General features: G+C 42.5%; 1 protein-coding gene across 3 annotated transcripts in view; it reads right to left on the bottom strand.

Moving 5' to 3' along the window:
- Positions 1-24,806, bottom strand: part of pdzd2 (PDZ domain containing 2) — a 493,753-nt gene that overhangs the window by 17,405 nt on the left and 451,542 nt on the right. For all 3 annotated transcript variants that reach the window (XM_063042802.1, XM_063042803.1, XM_063042804.1), the window contains 2 exons: positions 9,626-9,743; positions 1,692-1,793 (listed from right to left, as the gene is read on the bottom strand). In XM_063042802.1, coding sequence (XP_062898872.1) covers positions 1,692-1,793; positions 9,626-9,743 — 220 coding nt within the window. The remainder of the gene's footprint in view (positions 1-1,691; positions 1,794-9,625; positions 9,744-24,806) is intronic.

Raw genomic sequence — 24,806 nt, 5'->3', positions numbered from 1 at the left:
CATCATCTTTTATAATCCTTCCACAACTTCTTTGGTCTAGGAATATGATTATCTTTTTGGGTTTGAATTTGCGAGAGGTCAAGGTTCAAATGGGGGAGGGGGAGAAGATGGCGGCACGATGCAGTGCATGCGGCCACTCCGGTGGTGATGTCTGTTATTTATCAAGTAGGGTACCGTGCACAATTCTGATTTGATGGAGACAGACGTGAGAGTACGGAGGAACATCTGGAGAAACTTCTGAAATGTCCGCTTCGCTGCCGCTGCTACTGTGTGGTCCAGAATCTTTGGAAGAGAAGGCCCCGAATCCTCGGCTTTGCTTGTTTCGGCAGCCGGGGCAAGGTTGAAGGCGCTCAGCAGACGGGAGGCTGTACCAGAGGGGCTGGTCGGAGGCTTGAAGTTTTCGGACGGACGGACTCAGTGTTGGCTGTGGTCGGGTGCTTTCAATTCATCGGCAGTTGTCGGTGCCTGGAGGTTTATGGCAGGGAGTTTTTCCCTTTGCCGCCTGCTATCGGGGACTTGGGAGTCGATCGGGACTTTGAGACTTTTTTTTACCGTACCCATGGTCTGCTCTTTATCAAATGATGGTATTGCTTTGCACTGCTGTAACTATATGTTATAATTATGTGGTTCTGTCAGTGTTAGTCTTTGGTTTTTCCTGTTTTTCTGTGATATCAATCTGGAGGAACATTGTATCATTTCTTATTGCGGCGTGCATTTCTAAATGACAATAAATGAGGACTGAGTGTTCTCATAATCTAATCTAAATTCTGAATGAGCCCTCCGATTAAAACCTTGGGTGGTATGGTAGTGTAGTGGTTGGTACAATGCTATTACAGCACCAGTGACCCAGGTTCAATTCCTGCTGCTGTCTATAAGGAGTCTCTTCTCCGTGGATTGTTACCTTGTCGTGGTGGAGAAGATTGTGTGGTCCTGTGATCCCGAGAGCAATGCCGTCTGGAGCTATGCTCCTGGTAGGGCTACCCATGGCGGTAAGGTCGAGGGTGAGGTCCCTGACAGAGAACAATCCAACCAAGACCTCAACTGTGGAAGAGGCGGATGAAGTTACTTCGAACTCAACGGCTGTGAAGGCGGATGAAGGCTGCAACAAACCCATCCGCTCCAGTCATCGTGGTTTCCATGCCATTAGAATCAGTTGGTTGACTTGTGAAGTATCGTGTGCTTATTGGAGTGCAACATCAAGTATACGTTAAACAAATACACGCACAGGCATCTTCGCTCTGTGGGCCACTTCTTCAGGATGAAGACCATCATCCTCGACCTTGAGGGATAGCCATGACGACGATGATAAGGAGTCTGTAATTTTCCCCCCTGACTGGATGAGTATCCTCCTGGTGTGTTTCCTCCCACTTTCAGAAGCAGAATCGGGTTTAATAGGTTCCAATAGATTAGTAGGTTAATTGATCACATCAGTGTAATTGGGTGGCACTGTCTTAATGGGCTGGAAAGGCCTGTTACCACATGGTATTTCATAATAAAATTATCTCTAGGTAAATAAACAATAAATAAATGTTGTTTCCAGAGCAATGCATTTTGAATCCTGTAGATGGCAGCAGTAGATATTATATTGCAACTGTTGACAGGAAATTCTGGATCCGTTGTATTAAGCAAAAACTGAGACTGGGTAAAACAGGCTTCTTTAAAAGCAAATGGTATGTTTAAACAACACTTACGGTTACAGATTTTTGCTCCTGGTCCACACCGCCTGCGACACTAAAACCCAATCCTGCACCTTCATCTTTGTCCAGTACAATGATATAAACGTCTCTCTTATTCTGTTCTCATGGAACAACAACAAAGAAAACAGAATTTACTGAATTTCATATTATAACACAATGCAGTATTTTCCATCAATATAAACAATGCTAATCTTGGAATTCCATGCATTCAATTCGAGGAAGAACATTGCAATCAATTCCTGTATTTTTTCCGTCATTTTATTTGTCTAAAAAAATCTTGTGATGGTGGATGAAAAAGGCAGTAGGGTTTTGAATTAGAGTTTCACTGTGGACAAAATAAAGGCGACATATGGGAAGAACGTCATCAATTAATCTTCAATGTGCATGAATAAACTCTGCCTAAAAATTTGCAATATATTATTTGGAAATGTTAAAATAAAATAAAAGAAACCACTCACTTCATACATTTAGTTTGTGTTAATGCCTCCTTCATCCCAATAGTAATTGTAATCTTAATATTAAAATTATTTCTGGTGAAGGGCCATTGAAATGTTACTCTGTTTCTCCCTTCATTGGTGCTGTCTGACCTGCTGAGTATTTTCGCTATTTTTTTAATTTTATAATTCATATTCATCATCTATACCCTACATTCCTTTTCTCACATTTTCAATTCTCATCCTAAGTGATGAATCTCTCCTGTCAATCAACAACTCTGATCAAAGCCCCTCATGAATAGAGTAATCTATTGCCCTTGTATCTCCCCATCTCTCTTCATCCTCTGACACAGATGCCCACACCATGCTCTTCCAGGGAACTTCTTTACATCATCCAACTGGCCTGTATTGTATTTGTCTGATTCTCTTCGTATCAGTAGTAGCCAAAATAGTCACAGTAATCGCTTCTGCTCTTACACGCACAACATTCTCTCTGCGTCTCCAGAGAGTAATCGTTTGCCTCTTCCCATCATGCACCTACACTGCCCTTTAGCATCATCATGCATTGCATGCGTACACTGATGACACATACCTATTCCTTGTCACAAACTCTCCTGTCTTCTCCACACCTGCTAAGCTGTTAGGCTGTCGATCTAACATCCAAGAATGAAAGAGCATGAATATTCTCCAGATAAATATAAGAAAAAAGTGAAGGTATTGGCCATGGTCCTTAACACAATTCCATTTTGTAGAACTGACTCTATTTTCCTTCTGGCAATTGAAACTGAATCAGACTGTTTGCAGCTTCGGTATTATACCTGACCTGGGGTGAGTTTTATGACAGATTATTTCCTTCTCCTGCAACATCAGTTAATTTCAGCACTTCCCATTCCTGTTCCATCATTTCAGTCCACGGCCTCCTCTATGGTCACGATGAAGCCACACTCAGGTTGGAGGAGGAGTATCCCATATTCTGTCCAATCTGATGGCATGAACGTTGATTTTTCGAACCTACTCATTTCTTTCCTCTCTTTTTACATTCCCCATTCTGGTTCCCCTCTCAGCCCTTCTCTTCCCCTTGCCTGCCTATTACATCTCTTCTGTTCCCTTCTCCTTCCCTTTCTTCCATCATCTATTGTCCTCTACTATCAGATTCCTTCTTCTTCAATCTTTCCCTCTTCCTCCTCTCACTTCTCAGCTTCTTACTTCATCTGTCCCTCTCCCAACCAACCACCTTCCCCCTCATCTGGTCTCACCAATCACCTGCCAGCTTGAACTCTTTCCCTTCCCCCACGCCCACCTTCTTATTATGGCTTCTTCCCACTTCCTTTCCAATCCTGAGAAAGGGTCTCGTTACAACACGTCGATTATTTTCTTCTCCTCCATAGATACTGCTGCTTGGCGTGTGGTCAAGTGGTTAATGGCGTGAGGTCAAGTGGTTAAGGCATTGGACTAGTGATCTGAAGGTCACGAGTTCGAGCCTCAGCTGAAGAAGCGTGTTGTGTCCTTGAGCAAGGCACTTAACCACACATTGCTCCTGCATGTTTATAGCCCAGAGGTGGCAGTTGGCGCAGTATGGACAAGAGAAGACTTGTTGAGTTCCTTCAACATTTGTGTGTTACTCAAGTTCTATAAATAACTTACCTGCTGTTAAAACATTCATCTATCCCTTTTCTCCACCCAGATCTATTTTGCTTGTTTACTATGTTCTACTCTCTAAACTGGAAGTATTCAAAGACATCCAGGCTGTGTCATGACCTGAATTAAGCCCCATAAATCTGTGACTCGGATGACTGATTTCGGTTAACTGATGCATCCATTTTAAAATTCATATTATTTAATTTTGATTTAAACTTTATCTACTTCTATCTTGTTATCATTGAAGGAATGCACACTCCTCCAATGTTGAATTACTCTGTTGTTGATGGTTAAATCTTGGTCCTATGCTCTGTTAACAGTTATGTTATAAAATCAAAAACATAATTGTGGTTTAACAAAACAAAAACACACACAAAATGCTGGAGGAACTCAGCAGGTCAAGCAGTATCTATGGAAATAAATGCATAGTCGATGTTTCGGGCTGAGACCCTTCTTCAGGACTGATAACAATTCTCTAAAGAATCTTCAGGAACTCTCTGCTACTTTAAAGGAGCCGGAACCATTGATGTTTTGATGATAGACAGTTCCTTAGTCTCAACTCTGTACAAAATGAAGTTTGTTAAGCTTTCTTTCATGGCTTTATGGTGCTCACATTACATACGTGTCTTCAAGTAATAAGTTACTCAGTCCTGATAAAGGGTTTTGGCCCGGAACATCAACTGTTTACTCTTTTCCATAGGCCTGCTGAGTTCCTCCAGCATTTTGTGTGTGTTACTTAAGTTGTTAAGATTTGTTTAATGTCCAACTTTTTGAGTGAACACCTGGTATTGACAAATGTTGTCAGCAGGTTAGACCACAATGCTTTTATACAGCTTCTGGAGATGCTTAATGCGGCAACGTCCAATTCATGAGGATAAAGAAGCATCTGCACCTGTTGACACATTCTGTTTTGGGTTAATTACCCACAAATGCTGGCTCCAAACTACGATCAAATTTCCAATATATAGGCTGAATACAAGCTGTCCTTGAGCACAACCCTGTTGCAACACTCTGTCCATTTCCATCTATTTGGAAAATCTGTGTTTAACTTTTTAATGTTTTTAATTGGTTTTACATTTATCTTTTTATTCCATTCTCACTGATCTTCCACAGTAATTTGTTTGAGCTTCCTTGAAAAGTAGTTTGTGGAAGATATTGTAGCTCCATGTCCACCACATTTTTTTAGTATTTGGATTTGGGCATGAGTGTAAGGCCAGCCTTTACTGTTCAACTCTGACTGTACCAGAGAAGATAATAATGAGTCATCTTCTTGAACTGCTGCCATCCTTCTGGTAAGGATACTCCCACTGGGTGTTGGACAGGGAATTTCAGGATTTACACTTAGCAATGATGAAACAGCATAACACTTCCAAGTCGGGGTGGTATGTAACCCAGGATACCCAGTTATCAATTCATCAACACTAGATATTCACACAAAAATGGACATTAACTAATCCAATTCCTGGGTCAATTTAACTTGTTGTGTTCAAGGAATGTAGCATGAGAGAACAAATATACTTTGAATACAACAAATGTGTGATATAACACAGGAGAGTACAGTACAGGCCCTTTAGCCCACAATGTTGTACCGAGCACTTCATCTCCACAAAAATCAATCTAACCCTTCCCTCCCACTTAACCTTCCGCCTTTCTTTCATCCATGTGCCTAAGAGTCTCTTAAATGTCCCTAATGTATCTGCCTGGATGACTATCCCAGCAACACACATCAAAGCAACACACCCTTCGTCAGGTCTTGGCCTGAAATGTTGACTGTACCTCTTCTTAGAGATGCTGCCTGACCTGCTGCGTTCACCAGCAACTTTGATGTGTGATGCTTGAATTTCCAGCATCTGCAGAATTCCTGTTGTTTGTGACTATCCCAGCGGTGTGTTTCACATACCCACCACCTGTGTTTTTAAAAGAACTGCCTCTGTCACCCCGCCCCCCCAATACTTTCCCTTAATCACCATAAAAGTATGTCTTCTGCTATTAGCTACTGTCACCTTGGGATAAAAGACATTGCCTGTCCACTCTGTTTATGCCTCTTATCATCTTAAACACCTCTATCCAGTCTCCTCTTGTCCTTTTCACCAAGGAGAAAAGCCCTACCTCACTCAATCTTTCCTCATAGTACACGCTCTCTAATCCAGACAGCATCCTGCACTCTTTCTAAAGCTTCCACGTCCTCCCTGTATTGAGGTGAGCAAAACTGAACACAATATTCTCATGTGTATGCCACCTTGTCTATGCCGGCCGGTAGAGTAGTGGTATCAGCACTGGACTTTGAGGCGAGTGGTCCCGGGTTTGAATCTGGCCGGCTCCTTGCAGGCTTTCCATCAGGGTTGAGCATCGAGCTAGCACCTCAGACTCATAAAGAACAGGCAAAATGGGAAAGAAACGGCAAGATTGCTGCTGATGTGCCACAAGGCAGAGGAGAGGAATAACAAATATTCTTGCCCCGGAATGCTGCCCTTGCCCTTCTTGGTGAAAGAGGTCATGGATTTGGGAAATGAGTTGGAGTAGCTCCCCATAACCAACTGGTATTTTGATTTCTTTTACAACCATAGTCAAAAACCTCTGCTTATTAGAATCTGCTTATTATGATATTACATAAACCCTCCTTTGACAGCTGGTGTTGTCTTATCCGATTAATACTATGCTGACTTTTGCCACCAGCACAGTAAAGATATCTTACTGGTCTCCATTCCCTGCTCTGAGCTGCCAATACTTAGCTGCAGAAAATTTTGATAATTAACTTGGATCCTGTATTACAGGATACAGTTTAACAGTAAGATTAAACAATCTGCTGAGATAATCATGATAAATTTGGAAAAATTCATTCCAAGAGCAGGGAAGAAGACAACATTCATAAGAATAACATGTAAAAAGTCTACTGGAAGTCCATTGTCTGGGGGCCGTGCATGACTGGATTGCTTTCGGTGTAGCTAAGCAGACACATCTAAACACATTAATTCTTAGCAATTCCAATTTTCCATCTTGGAGGCTGCTTGCATCAAACACAAATAATGAAGGTTGAGCCCTGGATCAAAACTACTACTTCTACGTCATGTGACCCTATCACGAAGGTGTTATTCATAATGCCATGATGGAAATGGGTGCATGGCTTAATTTTGCCACAACTATTCTAATTTAAAAACGTCAGATCTTTTTCGATATTTTCAGAAAATCTAGATTGCATTTCAGTGTCTGGTTTACTGGACGATAGCCGTGCGAATCCTGCGTGTTTAACTCCATTGGTGCAGTTGATGCAACAGCAAAGGAAGAATAGAGACTGACTGAAGCAATGAATCAGACACAGACCTCTGATCACTACGATCTGGGCTTCACTCCAGGTAAGTCTGCCTTAAATACTATTCCCTTGTCTTCAGCAAAATTTATTTGCAACTTTTCAGTCCAAGTCTCAGCGCATTTGAAGCCAAACTGAAGAACTATATTATTGGTGTATGCTGCTGTTGTTGGGTCTACCACCATTACTCTAAAGTGTTACAGATGTGTTATAACATTCCATCCTTTATCCACAGGGCTGATTTAATCCTTAGCCAGACAAAATCTTGGAAAGTAATTTAAATACACAATAGAAACTGACTGAAGTTTAAACTGCTGTCAGGTTAAACTACTGTCTGAACTATCACTACAGATACAGTATGTGCCACTGTAACTAAGAGGCCATAAAGCAACTTTGCTGTGGGGAGGGAAGGCATTCAATTGACATGAACTTCCAGGCCAATGGCAGGGCACAGAATGAACAGTAGTTGTTTGCTTGCTATGTCACAAAATCAGGAATCAAAAAAGCTGTATGAATAATAAACAAATTATAAAGACAATTACTCTAGAAAAAAAATACATCGCTGCACTGCACAACAGATAGCAATTTCAGATCTTTTGTCTGTTCTCTGGTTAACTAATGCACATGCATTCTTTTAACAAGCTGGCCTATGTTCGAATCGGCTATAGGTAGGTTAAGAGTTCCAATTAGAATAAAATGATCAACCAATCAAGAATAAAACTATAACATCTATGTTACCACTTGATGTGACTGAGCCTGCAGCAGATGTAACCTGGAGCAAAAATCGAACTGCTGGAGGAACTCAGCAGGCCAGGCAGCATCTGCTGATGCAGAGAGATGGCTGACGGTTCACCTCAGAGTGAGAGGAAGGATAGCCAGCAAAGGGAGGTGAGAGGCAGGGGTGAGGCAGGCGCTGGCATGTGATAGGTGGGACTAGGTGAGTGTGTGTGTTGGGGGGGGGAGGGGTGTGAGAGGCAAATGAGACCAGATTGGGTGGGGCATGAAGGGAGGTGGCATGAGTGGAATTGGTGGCGATGGGTAGAGAAAGAGGAGGAGGGAAATGGAAGGGGGAAGATGAAGCTAGATGGGGGGAGGTGGTTTTAATCCCCTCCCCTCACCTGTTTCCATCTGCTGATCACCCAGCAGAGTTAACCTACTGGGTTTCAATTCCATTGCTCAACTGGTTATATCTGCCATTATTACTGGGGCCAATCATCCTGCTTACTTATCAGATTGCACCATATGTAGCCTCTGGTTTCCACTGATCATCTTCCTGCCTCTGCCTCCAACTTATCCTACCTGGCTCCACCTGGTTCCCTATACCGCCTGACAGCCTCTGTCTCGTCTCTCCCTCTCATCCCTTTATACTGACGGTCTCTCCTCGACACACTCAGTCCTGATGCAGGGTCTCAATCTGAAATGTCTACCATCCCTTTGTCTCCAAAGATGCTGTTCCACCTGCTCAGTTCCTCCAACAGTTTGTTTTTTTTTGCAACACCTACAGTATCTGGTGTAGATTGCAGATTCAAGAATATTTTTGAAGATCAAGGTAAATTTATCATCAGAGTATGTATGTTTGTGTATGTCACCACATACTACCCTGAAATTTATTTTCTCACAAGCATTCAAGTAGAACAAAGAAGTATTATATACATCTACACACAGAGACTGACAAACAACCAATTTGCAAAATACAAACTGTGCAGATACAAAAAAAAACCTAAAATAAATAAATAACAAATAAATAATCCCAAGAGTAACATTACGTTAATTTGACAGGCTACTTTTGATTTGGAGTCCTGAGTAATGGAGGTGGAGTTTCTCCAGAAGGTTCATTTACACCAAATTAGTTTTCAAGTAAGGTTTGAACCTGAATTTGGATGATCAATCAGATTAAGCCAAATTGGAAATAATTAATCACTGAGTTTGTTCTAAACATAGAATGGAAGCTGCTTAATCTGGTATATTTTTGGTGTAGTAATTGAAGTAATTTATCCCAATGATATCTCTAGGTCCATTGCATTGTTAGATAGTTACTGACCACTGGAAAAACAATTAAAAGGATAAGAGGAATCTCTCAATCTACTGTTAGTAGTGTGTGAAATACAATAAGCAGGGGAATGGCTAAAATAAAGATGAATGCACTTTTAAAATTAAGTCATGAATAGCTGAAGGGCCACATAACACACAGCTATAGGAGATGAACAGAACAATGGAATCAGTTTCGGTTTCCTCTGGCAAACAGCTAACTCTAATACAAAAAGGGTCAAAATCTGTCGTAAATTTCATGCTTTTACGTTAAGTAGCTGAAATTAAAATGACAAATATCATTACTGACACTTAATTTTTCCCATGAGATAGAAGACAATGAATAATGCTAATTCTGGCATGTTAGTGCATTCATGCTGCAATTTCTCCTTGAACCCCAACTTCCATGGACCTTCCCACAGTAGGTCTACTTGCTGGAAAATGACAGAAACAAAACAGAAATCTGCTATGTCTGCCTCAGGCTCTTACTTTTGGTGATTTACATAACTATAACGGCTCACCTCAGCTATGTTCTTGGCTTCCTGGATTATTTTTGTGATATCTGCTTTAGCCATTAGTGAGGACAAAACCGCTTGTGCTTTTTGTTTCTCCGGGATGGAATGTGATAGATCTTCAAGACTGAAAGACATATTTTGAAGGATTAAGTATGTTATTAATCAGTAACATTACAAAACTTCTCAAACATATTGTGCTTTCCTACAGTGGTGTCTCTTCCTAATAGCAGTGCAGTGCGTTTAAACTGAAAAGTAACATAACTTGTGACAAGTTACAATTTCCTGGCTGATTCCTTACAATTTATCTGTTTCAGAAATGTTACTCTGTGGAGACACGGAATAGAAGCTTGGACTCTTTCCATACATTGAGGTACATCTGGTTGTTCAAAGAGAATAAGCAGGAAAAAGAGGTTCCCTAAAAAAAAACTAAGAGTTTCAAGAATGTTTGTGCAGTTTACAATTTAAGAAAGAGAAATTAATTTCATTGGAGTGATTAAAGGGGTGTCATTCCTTTCGACACAATTTCCAAATGTGAACATTAAGATTACATTGACCAGATGTAAAAGTAAGCAGTATCAAATCAAACAGCAATAGCGAATTTTAGCATTCAAATTCCACTTTACTTTTTAAGCTTTCAAATTTATTTTTTTTTTGCAACATTTTGTTTCAATTTGTTTATGCGCATCAATTAAACTCCAAGCATTCATTGCCCATAAATTCCGGTATAAATTAAGTATAGATTCTTACATTCTTACACTTCTCAACATAATAATCCCTAGACCCTAAGTTATGTTAATATAATTAATAAAATTAGCAGAAAGTGTTGTTAACCTAGACAGGAGGAATACACAGTCTCTCTATTCATACCACAAGAGAATCTGCAGATGCTGGAAATCCAGAACAACATACACAAAATGCTGGAGAAACTCAGCAGGTCAGGCGGCATCTATGGAGGGGAGAAAAGTTCAGAGCAACACACACAAAATGCTGAAGAAGTTGGCATCTTATCCTGGTTTCTTGCCCCTTCCTTTGCAGTCTTGATGAAAGGTCTCAGCCCAAACCACCGGCTCTTTGTTCCACTCTATTAATGTTGCCCGACGTGCTGAGTTCCTCCAGATTGTTTTTAGACAATAGACAGTAGACAATAGGTGCAGGAGTAGGCCATTCGGCCCTTTGAGCCAGCACCGCCATTCACTGTGATCATGGCTGATCATCCACAATTAGTATCCAGTTCCTGCCTTATCCCTATAACCTTTGATTCCGCTATCTTTAAGAGCTCTATCCATCTCTTTCTTGAAAGCATCCAGAGACTTAGCCTCCACAGCCTTCTGGGGCAGAGCATTCCCGATATCCACCACTCTCTGGGTGAAAAAGTTTTTCCTCATCGCCATTCTAAATGGCCTACCCCTTATTCTTAAACTGTGGCCTCTGGTTCTGGACTCGCCCATCAGCAGGAACATGCTTCCTGCCTCCAGCGTGTCCAATCCCTTAATAATCTTGTATGTTTCAATAAGATCCCCTCTCAGCCTTCTAAATTCCAGAGTATACAAGCCCAGTCACTCCAATCTTTCGACAAATGACAGTCCCGCCATCCCAGGAATTAACCTTGTGAACCTACGCTGCACTCCCTCAATAGCAAGAATGTCCTTCTTCAAATTTGGAGACCAAAACTGCATACAGTACTCCAGATGTGGTCTCACCAGGGCCCTGTACAGCTGCAGAAGGACCTCTTTGCTCTTATACTCAATTCCCCTTGTTATGAAGGCCAGCATGCCATTAGTTTTCTTCACTGCCTGCTGTACCTGCATGTTTGCTTTCAGTGACTGATGTACAAGAACACCTAGATCTCGTTGTGCTTCCCCTTTTCCTAACTTGACTCCATTTAGATAATAATCTGCCTTCCCGTTCTTACCACCAAAGTGGATAACCTCACATTTATCCATGTTAAACTGCATCTGCCACGCATCTGCCCACTCACCCAGCCTGTCCAAGTCACCCTGCATTCTCATAACATCCTCCTCACATTTCACACTGCCTCCCGGCTTTGTGTCATCGGCAAATTTACTAATGTTACTTTTAATTCCCTCATCTAAATCATTAATATATATTGTAAACAGCTGTGGTCCCAGCACTGAACCCTGCGGTACCCCACTGGTCACCGCCTGCCATTCCAAAAGGGACCCGTTAATCGCTATTCCTTGTTTTCTGTCAGCCAGCCAATTTTCAATTCATGTCAGTACTCTGCCCCCAATACCATGTGCCCTAATTTTGCCCACTAATCTCCTATGTGGGACTTTATCAAAGGCTTTCTGAAAGTCCAGGTACACTACATCCACTGGCTCTCCCTTGTCCATTTTCATAGTTGCATCCTCAAAAAATTCCAGAAGATTAGTCAAGCACGATTTCCCCTTCGTAAATCCATGCTGACTCGGACCAATCCTGTAGCTACTATCCAGATGTGTCGTAATTTCATCTTTTATAATTGACTCCAGCATCTTTCCCACCACCGACATCAGGCTAACCGGTCTATAATTCCCTGTTTTCTCTCTTCCTCCCTTCTTGAAGAGAGGGTCAACATTAGCCACCCTCCAATTCACAGGAACTGATCCTGAATCTATAGAACATTGGAAAATGATTACTAATGCATCCACGATTTCAAAAGCCACCTCCTTAAGTACCCTGGGATGCAGACCATCAGGTCCCGGGGACTTATCAGCCTTCAGACCCAACAGCCTATCCAACATCATTTCCTGCCTAATATAAATTTCCTTCAATTCATCCAATACCCTAGGTCCTCTGGCCACTATTACATCTGGGAGATAGTTTGTGTCTTCCCTAGTGAAGACAGATCCAAAGTACCTGTTCAACTCATCTGCCATTTCCTTGTTCCCCATAATAAATTCACCCGCTTCTGTCTTCAAGGGCCCAACTTTGGTCTTAACTATTTTTGGTCTTAATTATTTATTACTTCCCTTGTCAGCCATGGCCTCCCTTTACTCCCCTTAGGATCTTTCTTCCTCTTTGGAATAAACTGATCCTGCACCTTCCGCATTATTCCCAGAAACACTTGCCATTGCTGTTCCACTGTCCTCCCTGCTAGGGTATTGTTCCATTGAACTTTGGCCAGCTCCTCCCTCATAGCACCATAGTTCCCTTTGTTCAACTATAATACTGACACTTCCGAGTCTCCCTTCTCTATTCACACCTTGGTCTATGCAAGATAAAAAAATTAAACTTTCAGTACAGCACAGTACAATTCAGTACAGAAGTTTTAAAATACAGACCCACTATCAAAATAACGTCTTTCCACTAATTTTCTTCAAGATGCATGCGTTATTACATCATTGCATGTAACACTGTATTTCTGGTTTCCAGCCACCCAGGTCCCTACGCTACATTACAGTGGGAACAGAACAACTATCCTTGTCAGGAAAGATGGTGAAAATGAAATGTTTCTTTCAGACAAAATGTACACTATTTGGCCAGCGATCTAGTTAGCCCAAGGAAGTCTGTCAACAATTAAAAAGGAAATTAATAGACAGCTGACTTGATTTTGACAGCCTTGTCAAGTGCAATAACAGGATACATCAGAAGCATTTCAATTTATGTTATTCTGTTCTGCACAGGTAAAGTGATCATCACACTTCCTCTTTCCAACAAAAACAAAGGAGTTCTATTTGCTGCTTAACAGAAATGTGGATCTTTCACCTGATCAGATATTCTAAGAAAATATCAAAGTGACTACTGCTCTTATTGACATTTTATATGCTTACTAAAATAACTTTCATTTACTTGCATCAGCTAGTGCAAAATAATTATATTCGCAAATCTTTTTGTGTGTTGTTTTAGAGTGATAATGTGTTAGTTGCATTAACAAAATTATTAACTTCATAACTAATGCTTTATTACCAATTACTAATTAACATATTGTTAGTTCAGTGTAGTGAAGGAGCTGAGTGGTGAAAATATAAAATTTAAATACAGTGGATTCCCCTTATTTGGGCCGGCATTGGTTAATTTGGGACAACTCTTAAAGAACAAAAACTGCTTGAGAAAACAGCCAAGATTCTATGAAGAATTTGAAGGTATCGACAATCATGAATATTACAATGAAGATGAAGATTTGAAGAACGCAATCATTTAAAGCATTGTATGAAGGCAGTCCGTTATCTGCACTGGGTATCTGTACTGATTTTGTTCACTTACAGTCAATCAAAAGAACATGGCAGATGAATTCGTCAATGAATACTGTAAGTATTAGGAACTAATACACAGTTTTATAGTACTGCAGTAGTATTGGTAACATTCTAATTTGTTCTAATTTATTGAATTTAAATACATAATTTTTTTTACTCAGTTTGTTTTTTTAACTATCTTTTTAGCTATATCCATGATACTTCAGTTAATTGGGCGGCCAGTTAATTGGGGCAAAATGTACAGATTCCAACGTGTCCCAATTAATGAGAATTCACTGTGTATGCAGATAATTAAGATGAAATGGAAAACAGAACATAGAATATTACTGTACAGGTCCTTTAGCCCAAGACGTGCTGAAGAGATAAAACTGCTTACAGGACTTGAAAGCACATTGTACACCAAAGACAACAAACCCCCTTCTACACAGAGTAGGTCTCTCATTCTAATGGTGTAGAGTCACTGGACTTTTTTCCTAATGTGCAGCAGTTCTGCTTCTTACACAACAAGGAATTTGGGAAAAGGATAGCTCTGTTTTCATCCAATTGAGTGCTGTGGGGTAAAAAAGGACAGGATTGGTAAGTCGATCTCAGAGGCAGGAGGATGCTCTGTGCTCTATTCAGTTGAGTAGACTTCACCCTGAGAATGCTGCTTATACGATTCTGTGTGTCTGTAATGCCTGCTGCTTGTACATTTTTCATTGTATTTGTGCATACTTGTGTTAATGGCAATGAACAGGACTTCAACTACATATAAAGAAGTATGAGAAATACAGTACTCTGCAAAAGTCTCAGGCACGCTAGATTTTTTATATGGTTTCAGATGGTATGATCGCAACATCATCAAGGCTTCCGGGATTACCTGGAGAGAGAAGCAAGTGAGACAGCCAAAGTCTTCAGAAGAACTGTGATAAGTTCTCCAAGATACTTGGAACAACCTACCAGCAGATTTTCTTATAAAACTGCATGGCAGTGTACCCCAGAGAAAAGATGCAGTTTTAAAGGCAAAGGTTGGTCACATCAAATATTGATTTGATTTAGTTTTTAACTATTTACTGCTCTTTATGGTAATTTTTTTAGATATTTAGAAACTTTTCATTTCATTGCTTTTGACAGCACCTCTGCTTTACAGATTTTTTTTTTACATGTGCTTAAGATTTTTGTATAGTACTGTATTTGCTAAAAGTTCAACCTGAGACCACACTTGCTTCTGAAATTGAGTTTCAATAATATACTCTGCATTTGTATGCAACCAAGGATGAATTTCTACCCCAATGGCTACAAAAGCAGGCCTAAGCCACTGCTGCAAGGTCCTGGAGTAACTTACCCACCTGATTCTCAAGCCTATCCACCATTTGCAAGGTGTACCGGGAATGTGATGGAATTTCCTCCACCAGCTAGGTAAGGGTAGCTCAAGCATCATTTAAGACATTTTTACAATATTCAGGACAAAGCAGCCCTCTAAATTGCTTTCCATCTTTACTGAGGCTTTAGGCTGGTGCTTTACTGAGGCAGTGTTGGAAAGCAGCCAGCATAATCAAAAATCCCACCAACCTCAGATATTCTCTCTTCTCCACTCTCCCATCTGGCCAAAATACAAAAGCCTGAAAGCATGTACCACCAGGCTCAATGATAGCTTCAATCCTACTGTATTCAGACTCTTGAACAGTCCTCTTTCATGATAAGATTCTTGGCCTCACAATCCACCTTATTAAGAACTTGCACTTTATCGCTTATCTGCTGTGCTTTTATACTTTATTTGTATTGTTATTTTTTTTTACCTTATTCTAGCTCAATGCACTGTCTGATGACTTGATTTGTATGAAGAGCATGTAAGATAAACTTTTCACTGCATCTCAGTATACGTGACTATAATAAACTAATCCCAATAACATCTTTCATCCTCAATGTTCTCTCATTCCACCATTGGTGCATGATTTTCAGTGGCTATCATCCTGAAAATTCACAGCAGCAATTAAGCAAAGCTTCATCAAGAGCATCTCCAAGCCCTAAAACCCCACATCCAAGACAATAAAAGTCACAAGTACATGAGAACTTGCAGATTTGCTGAGACTAAATATTGGAACTCCCTTCCCGAGACTACAATAAGAGCACCTTCCTCAAATATGCTATAGCAGTTGAAGGAGACAGGTCATCATGTTGAAGAACCTGCTTTCTTCTTTACTGAATTGCTATACATTACTGATCATCTTTGATTTTATTATACAAAGTACTAATGATACTGACACTGATTGCCAATGGTATTGAACCTATGGGGTTACAAGACCATAAGACATAGGAGCAGAATTAGGCCATTCGGCCCATCAAGTCATTCTGCCTTGCACTCACAGCTTACTTATTTCCCCCTCAAGCCCATTCTCCCTGTAACTTTTAATACTCATACTAATCAGCCTTCCACTTTAAATATATCCAAAAACTTGTCCTTCACAATCATTCGTGGCAATGAATTCGATAGATTCACCGCCCTCTGGCTAAAGAAATTCCCCCTCCTCCGTGTCTCTAAGGAACATCTTTGCATTCTGAGTCTATGCCCTCAGGTCTTAGGCTCTCCCACTATTGGAAATATCCTCTACACATCCATTTCATCTTGGTCTTTCAAATATTTACATAGCATTTCAGTGTAACTATAACTGGCTTCAGTTTGAATTCCTGAGGAGAAAGATCAGCAAGGCCCTTTAGCTTTGAGTGCTGTTTAACAAATCCCTCTGAAAGGTGTGTGAATTGAGCCCAGGGAAGACACTCACTCTAAGCAAATATAATCAAGGGTCACCAGGATTGAAAGGAAAAAGATGATGAACTTGTTTAGGACAGATGTAGAACACGGAACGGAACTGGAGCTGCAGCTCGATGACCTTCGTCTGGTCAGGGAGAACGAGGAGGTGATAGAGAGGAGTGGAAGGCAGGTGGTCACGCCGGGGCCATGGGAGGCAGACAAGTGGGTCACGGTTAGGAGGGGGAAGGGGAAAAGTCAGGTGATGGTGAGTACCCCGGTGGCTGTGCCCCTTAACAACAGGTAATCCTGTTTGAGTACTGTTGGGGGGGGACAGCTTACCCGGGGGAAGCGACAGTGGCCGTGCCTCCGGCACAGAGTCTGGCCCTGTAGCTCAGAAGGGTAGGGCAAGGAAGAGGAGGGCAGTTGTGATAGGGGACTCGATAGTAAGGGGGTCAGATAGGCGATTCTGTGGACGCAGTCCAGAGACCCGGATGGTAGTTTGCCTCCCTGGTGCCAGGGTCCGGGATATTTCTGATTGTGCCCAAGATATCCTGAAGTGGGAGGGTGAGGAGCCAGAGGTCGTGGTACATATAGGTACCAATGACATAGGTAGGAAAAGGGATGAGGTCCTGAAAGGAGAATATAGGGAGCTAGGAAGGGAGTTGAGAAAAAGGACCGCAAAGGTAGTAATCTCGGGATTACTGCCTGTGCCACGCGACAGTGAGAGTAGGAATGCGATGAGGTGGAGGATAAATGCATGGCTGAGGGATTGGAGCAGGGAGCAGGGATTCAAGTTTTTGGATCATTGGGACCTCTTTTGGCGCAGGCGTGACCTGTACAAAAAGGACGGGTTACACTTGAATCCTAGGGGGACCAATATCCTGGCAGGGAGATTAGCAGGGGGCTACTGAGGTGACTTTAAACTAGAATGGTTGGGGGGTGGGAATCAAATTAAAGAGGCTAGGCGTGAGGAGGTTAGTTCACAACAGAGGGATGGGAACCAGTGCAGAGAGACAGAGGGGTGTAAAGTGAGCGTAGAAGCAAAAAGGACAAAGGAGAAAAGTAAAAGTGGCAGGCCGACAAATCCAGGGCAAGCATTAAAAAGGGCCACTTTTCAACATAATTGTATAAGGGCTAAGAGAGTTGTAAAAGAGCACCTGAAGGCTTTATGTGTCAATGCAAGGAGCATTCGTAATAAGGTGGATGAATTGAAAGTGCAGATTGTTATTAATGATTATGATATAGTTGGGATCACAGAGACATGGCTCCAGGGTGACCAGGGATGGGAGCTCAACGTTCAGGGATATTCAATATTCAGGAGGGATAGACATGAAGGAAGGGGAGGTGGGGTGGCGTTGCTGGTTAAAGAAGAGATTAACGCAATAGAAAGGAAGGACATAAGCCGGGAAGATGTGGAATCGATATAGGTAGAGCTGCGTAACACTAAGGGGCAGAAGACGCTGGTGGGAGTTGTGTACAGGCCACCTAACAGTAGTAGTGAGGTCGGAGATGGTATTAAACAGGAAATTAGAAATGTGTGCAATAAAGGAACAGCAGTTATAATGGGTGACTTCAATCTACATGTAGACTGGGTGAACCAAATTGGTAAAGGTGCTGAGGAAGAGGATTTCTTGGAATGTATGCGGGATGGTTTTTTGAACCAACATGTCGAGGAACCAACTAGAGAGCAGGCTATTCTGGACTGGGTTTTGAGCAATGAGGAAGGGTTAATTAGCGATCTTGTCGTGAGAGGCCCCTTGGGTAAGAGTGACCATAATATGGTGGAATTCTTCATTAAGATGGAGAGTGAGATAGTTAATTCAGAAACAAAGGTTCTGAACTTAAAGAGGGGTAACTTTGAAGGTATGAGACGTGAATTAGCTAAGATAGACTGGCAAATGACACTTAAAGGATTGACGGTGGATATGCAATGGCAAGCATTTAAAGGTTGCATGGATGAACTACAACAATTGTTCAAACAACAGGAATTCTGCAGATGCTGGAAATTCAAGCAACATACATCAAAGTTGCTGGTGAACGCAGCAGGCCAAGTAGCATCTATAGGAAGAGGCGCAGTCGACGTTTCAGGCCGAGACCCTTCGTCAGGACTAACTGAAGGAAGAGTGAGTAAGGGATTTGAAAGCTGGAGGGGGAGGGGGAGATGCAAAATGATAGGAGAAGACAGGAGGGGGAGGGATAGAGCCGAGAGCTGGACAGGTGATAGGCAAAAGGGGATACGAGAGGATCATGGGACAGGAGGCCCGGGAAGAAAGACAAGCGGGGGGGTGACCCAGAGGATGGGCAAGAGGTATATTCAGAGGGACAGAGGGAGAAAAAGGAGAGTGAGAGAAAGAATGTGTGCATAAAAATGAGTAACAGATGGGGTACGAGGGGGAGGTGGGGCCTTAGCGGAAGTTAGAGAAGTCAATGTTCATGCCATCAGGTTGGAGGCTACCCAGACGGAATATAAGGTGTTGTTCCTCCAACCTGAGTGTGGCTTCATCTTTACAGTAGAGGAGGCCGTGGATAGACATGTCAGAATGGGAATGGGATGTGGAATTAAAATGTGTGGCCACTGGGAGATCCCGCTTTCTCTGGCGGACAGAGCGTAGATGTTCAGCAAAGCGGTCTCCCAGTCTGCGTCGGGTCTCACCAATATATAAAAGGCCACATCGGGAGCACCGGACGCAGTATATCACCCCAGTTTGGCAAAAGAATAAATCAAGGAAGGTAGTGCACCCGTGGCTGACAAGAGAAATTAGGGATAGTATCAATTCCAAAGAAGTAGCATACAAATTAGCCAGAGAAAGTGGCTCACCTGAGGAATGGGAGAAATTCAGAGTTCAGCAGAGGAGGACAAAGGGCTTAATTAGGAAGGGGAAAAAAGATTATGAGAGAAAACTGGCGGGGAACATAAAAACGGACTGTAAAAGCTTTTATAGATATGTAAAAAGGAAAAGACTGGTAAAGACAAATGTAGGTCCCCTGCAGACAGAAACAGGTGAATTGATTATGGGGAGCAAGGACATGGCAGACCAATTGAATAATTACTTTGCTTCTGTCTTCACTAAGGAGGACATAAATAATCTTCCAGAAATAGTAAGGGACAGAGGGTCCAGTGAGATGGAGGAACTGAGTGAAATACATGTTAGTAGGGAAGTGGTGTTAGGTAAATTGAAGGGATTGAAGGCAGATAAATCCCCAGGGCCAGATGGTCTGCATCCTAGAGTGCTTAAAGGAAGTAGCCCAAGAAATAGTGGATGCATTAGTGATAATTTTTCAAAACTCGTTAGATTCTGGACTAGTTCCTGAGGATTGGAGGGTGGCTAATGTAACCCCACTTTTTAAAAAAGGAGGGAGAGAGAAACCGGGGAATTATAGACCGGTTAGCCTAACGTCGGTGGTGGGGAAACTGCTGGAGTCAGTTATCAAGGATGTGATAACAGCACATTTGGAAAGCGGTGAAATGATCAGACAAAGTCAGCATGGATTTGTGAAAGGAAAATCATGTCTGACGAATCTCATAGAATTTTTTGAGGATGTAACTAGTAGAGTGGATAGGGGAGAACCAGTGGATGTGGTATATTTGGATTTTCAAAAGGCTTTTGACAAGGTCCCACACAGGAGATTAGTGTGCAAACTTAAAGCACACGGTATTGGGGGTAAGGTATTGGTGTGGGTGGAGAATTGGTTAGCAGACAGGAAGCAAAGAGTGGGAATAAACGGGACCTTTTCAGAAATGGCAGGCGGTGACTAGTGGGGTACCGCAAGGCTCAGTGCTGGGACCCCAGTTGTTTACAATATATATTAATGACTTGGATGAGGGAATTAAATGCAGCATCTCCAAGTTTGCGGATGACACGAAGCTGGGTGGCAGTGTTAGCAGTGAGGAGGATGCTAAGAGGATGCAGGGTGACTTGGATAGGTTGGGTGAGTGGGCAAATTCATGGCAGATGCAATTTAATGTGGATAAATGTGAAGTTATCCACTTTGGTGGCAAAAATAGGAAAACAGATTATTATCTGAATGGTGGCCGATTAGGAAAAGGGGAGGTGCAACGAGACCTGGGTGTCATTATACACCAGTCATTGAAAGTGGGCATGCAGGTACAGCAGGCGGTGAAAAAGGCAAATGGTATGCTGGCATTTATAGCGAGAGGATTCGAGTACAGGAGCAGGGAGGTACTACTGCAGTTGTACAAGGCCTTGGTGAGACCACACCTGGAGTATTGTGTGCAGTTTTGGTCCCCTAATCTGAGGAAAGACATCTTTGCCATAGAGGGAGTACAAAGAAGGTTCACCAGATTGATTCCTGGGATGGCAGGACTTTCATATGAAGAAAGACTGGATGAACTGGGCTTGTACTCGTTGGAATTTAGAAGATTGAGGGGGGATCTGATTGAAACGTATAAGATCCTAAAGGGATTGGACAGGCTAGATGCAGGAAGATTGTTCCCGATGTTGGGGAAGTCCAGAACGAGGGGCCACAGTTTGAGGATAGAGGGGAAGCCTTTTAGGACCGAGATTAGGAAAAACTTCTTCACACAGAGAGTGGTGAATCTGTGGAATTCTCTGCCACAGCAAACTGTTGAGGCCAGTTCATTGGCTATGTTTAAGAGGGAGTTAGATATGGCCCTTGTGGCTACAGGGGTCAGGGGGTATGGAGGGAAGGCTGGGGCGGGGTTCTGAGTTGGATGATCAGCCATGATCATAATAAATGGTGGTGCAGGCTCGAAGGGCTGAATGGCCTACTCCTGCACCTATTTTCTATGTTTCTATGTAACACAGAAAAACAGACAAGAAAATAGGGTAAGTATTTGGCCACCTGCCCCATCATTCAAGATCATGACTGATCTATTCTGGCCTTAGCTTCTCTTGTGTGCAAGTTCCCCACAATCTTCAATTCCTCAATTTTTTACAAATATATCTAACTTCATCTTAAATAAAACCAATAATACTGACTTATAATTTGCAATAATGCAGTACTCTGTGTGTAACACACTGGAGAGGGGTTCACTGCTAATGTAATGGTTTTTCTGTAGCAGCAGTGTTTGGGTTATGGCTAGAGGTAATGGGGGCTTTGGAATGTACGGCGTCCAGTGAAGGGAGTGTCTTTTTCTTGTTGTATGCCGGCGACCGAGGTGATCTGGGTCTCTTGTTCGGTGAAGATGAATAGAAAAGATGCCAGAAAGGAGAGGTCATAGACACCAGAAAGGAGTGGGGCCAGGAGTCTCTGAAGCCCAGGGGAATTGATGGAGGACCAGCAGAAAGGAAACTGAGAGCTCCAACTTGTTCACATTAGACTATTTCGTTAAAATGGGCCCTTTTCATTTTGTTTCACTTTACTAACCCTTTAGTCAAATTAAGAATTATACAGCTAAATCGTTTACTTGCATATGGTGCAATGTCTGTTATTTCGTGATACTGATTTGCAACAGGGTAACACATCACGCAGCATCCACACAAACAGGAAGTTTTGCACCTCAGTCTCACACGTTTGGTGGGGCCAGAGATTGTCTTCCCCAGACTTACACATCCGACAGGAGGGTTACATATGTTTTTAAAGTATAGACACTGTGAGAAATATAACCCCAAGGTTTGCAAGACTGGCTGTCTTTCTGACCTTTGATAGGTTTGTAACAGACCTACCCAAAAAGAAACAGGTCAAGGGAAATAGCTTGGGGAAACAAAAGGTCGCTGAAAAATCATAAAGTGTTATAGTGTCGTAGAGCAAAAGAAGCAGGCCCTTTGGTCCATCTAGTCCATGCAAAACTGTTGCTTTGCCTGGTCCCACTGACCTGCACCTGCGACAATAGCCCTTCACACACATCCCATTATAATTTAGATAACTTGGACAAGCCCTAGCCTAAAATAACAGCAGAAAATGCTCAGCAAGAGCAAAGTTAAGATGGCACGAAACCGCGACGCCTTTGCTTGCATCTTTGGAAACAGAACATAGAACATAGAATAGTACAGCACAGTACAGGCCCTTCGGCCCACAATGTTGTGCCGACCCTCAAACCCTGCCTCCCATATAACCCCCCACCTTAAATTCCTCCATATACCTGTCTAGTAGTCTCTTAAACTTCACTAGTGTATCTGCCTCCACCACTGACTCAGGCAGTGCATTCCACGCATCAACCACTCTCTGAGTAAAAAACCTTCCTCTAATATCCCCCTTGAACTTTCCACCCCTTACCTTAAAGCCATGTCCTCTAATATTGAGCAGTGGTGCCCTGGGGAAGAGGCGCTGGCTGTCCACTCTATCTACTCCTCTTAATATCTAGTATACCTCTATCATGTCTCCTCTCATCCTCCTTCTCTCCAGAGAGTAAAGCCCTAGCTCCCTTAATCTCTGATCATAATCCATACTCTCTAAACCAGGCAGCATCCTGGTAAATCTCCTCTGTCCCAATGCTTCCACATCCTTCCTATAGTGAGGCGACCAGAACTGGGCACAGTACTCCAAGTGTGGCCTAACCAGAGTTTTATAGAGCTGCATCATTACCTCACGACTCTTAAACTCTATCCCTCGACTTATGAAAGCTAACACTCCATAAGCTTTCTTATCTACCCAATCCACCTGTGAGGCAACTTTCAGGGATCTGTGGACATGTACCCCCAGATCCCTCTGCTCCTCCACACTTCCAAGTATCCTGCCATTTACTTTGTACTCTGCCTTGGAGTTCGTCCTTCCAAAGTGTACCACCTCACACTTCTCCAGGTTGAACTCTATCTGCTACTTCTCAGCCCACTTCTGCATCCTATCAATGTCTCTCTGCAATCTTCGACAATCCTCTACACTATCCAGAACACCACCAACCTTTATGTCATCTGAAAACTTGCCAACCCACCCTTCTATCCCCACATCTTGGTCGTTAACAAAAATCACAAAAAACAGAGGTACCAGAACCGATCCTTGTGGGACACCACTAGTCACAACCCTCCAATCCGAATGTACTCCCTCCACCACGACCCTCTGCCTTCTGCAGGCAAGCCAATTCTGAATCCACCTGGCCAAACTTCCCTGGATCCCATGCCTTCTGACATTCTGAATAAGCCTACTGTGTGGAACCTTGTCAAATGCCTTACTGAATTCCATGTAGATCACATCCACTGCACTACCCTCATCTATATGGCTGGTCACCTCCTCAAAGAACTCTATCAGGCTTGTTAGACACGATCTGCCCTTCACAAAGCCATGCTGACTGTCCCTGATCAGACCATGATTCTCTGAATGCCCATAGATCCTACCTCTAAGAATATTTTCCAACAGCTTTCCAACAACAAAGATAGCTCTATTGCTATCTTTGACATCTATTTCTTTCCTTTTAAGGTTCTTTTGAAGACCCTGACCTGGAGTTACACTCTGACTTTGGTTCTTTGCGGGAATGGGACCCACTCTCAGGGCCTCATGACTGGCCACTTTTTGATATCCCAAGGACACGGCCTGGAAGACTAGCACACCTTCAGGGTGCTGGATTTTTGTGGTTCTGGAGACGGACTGATTCAATGCTGCTGCCCCTGACTGTGGCGTTGCAGAAGAACACAGAACTTCGGAAGCTGAGTGTCCAGAGACCTGAGCCTTTCTGCGGCCGATTCTCTGGGAGCAGAGCTTGGAAAAAGTGATGCAACAGAGTTTTAGCATCATAAATGAGCAAGTTGTTTGTTATGTCTCCCCTCTTGCTGTGAAACAGGGACACCTTTTTCCTTTATTAGGGAGAAAGAGAGCCTGTGGTATGTCGAATTACTGGGTGAATGGAGTATCTTTGGGGTACTGCAAGTCCGTGTCTTTATTGATGCTTTGCTGCATGCTAGAGTGCTCGGTGGAGGGCGCAGATTTGTTTTGCTGTTGGGGGAGGGGGGTGATTGTTGCCTTGCTGCTGCTTGTGTGTGGGAGGCGAGAGCTGGGGGGGGCGGGCTTTGAGGTTCTAACATTTAACTGTCATTCATCCTTTGGGGGACTCCTCTGTTTTTGTGGATGTTTGCGAAGAAAAAAAAAACTCAGGATGTATATTGTATACATTTCTCCGACATTAAATGTACCTATTGAACCTATTGAGGTCAGGGCAGCGACTGTCTAAAGCAGAAGCAGAACAGAGTTAATGTTAAATGTTGAAAACTGTTCACCCGACCACCTGAGTGTTCTCAGCATTTTGTGATTTTAGATCAAATTTGCAGCACTTTGATTTTCAAATGTCTTTCTAGCTCTTCACATTTAGAGATTAATGACAGGCCAGACTGTCCTCTGAAATTCATGT

Source organism: Mobula hypostoma, chromosome 3, assembly GCF_963921235.1.
Source record: "Mobula hypostoma chromosome 3, sMobHyp1.1, whole genome shotgun sequence".
Taxonomy (NCBI): domain Eukaryota; kingdom Metazoa; phylum Chordata; class Chondrichthyes; order Myliobatiformes; family Myliobatidae; genus Mobula; species Mobula hypostoma.
Note: the sequence above shows the minus strand (reverse complement) of the source record. Positions and strands in the feature narration are given on the sequence as shown.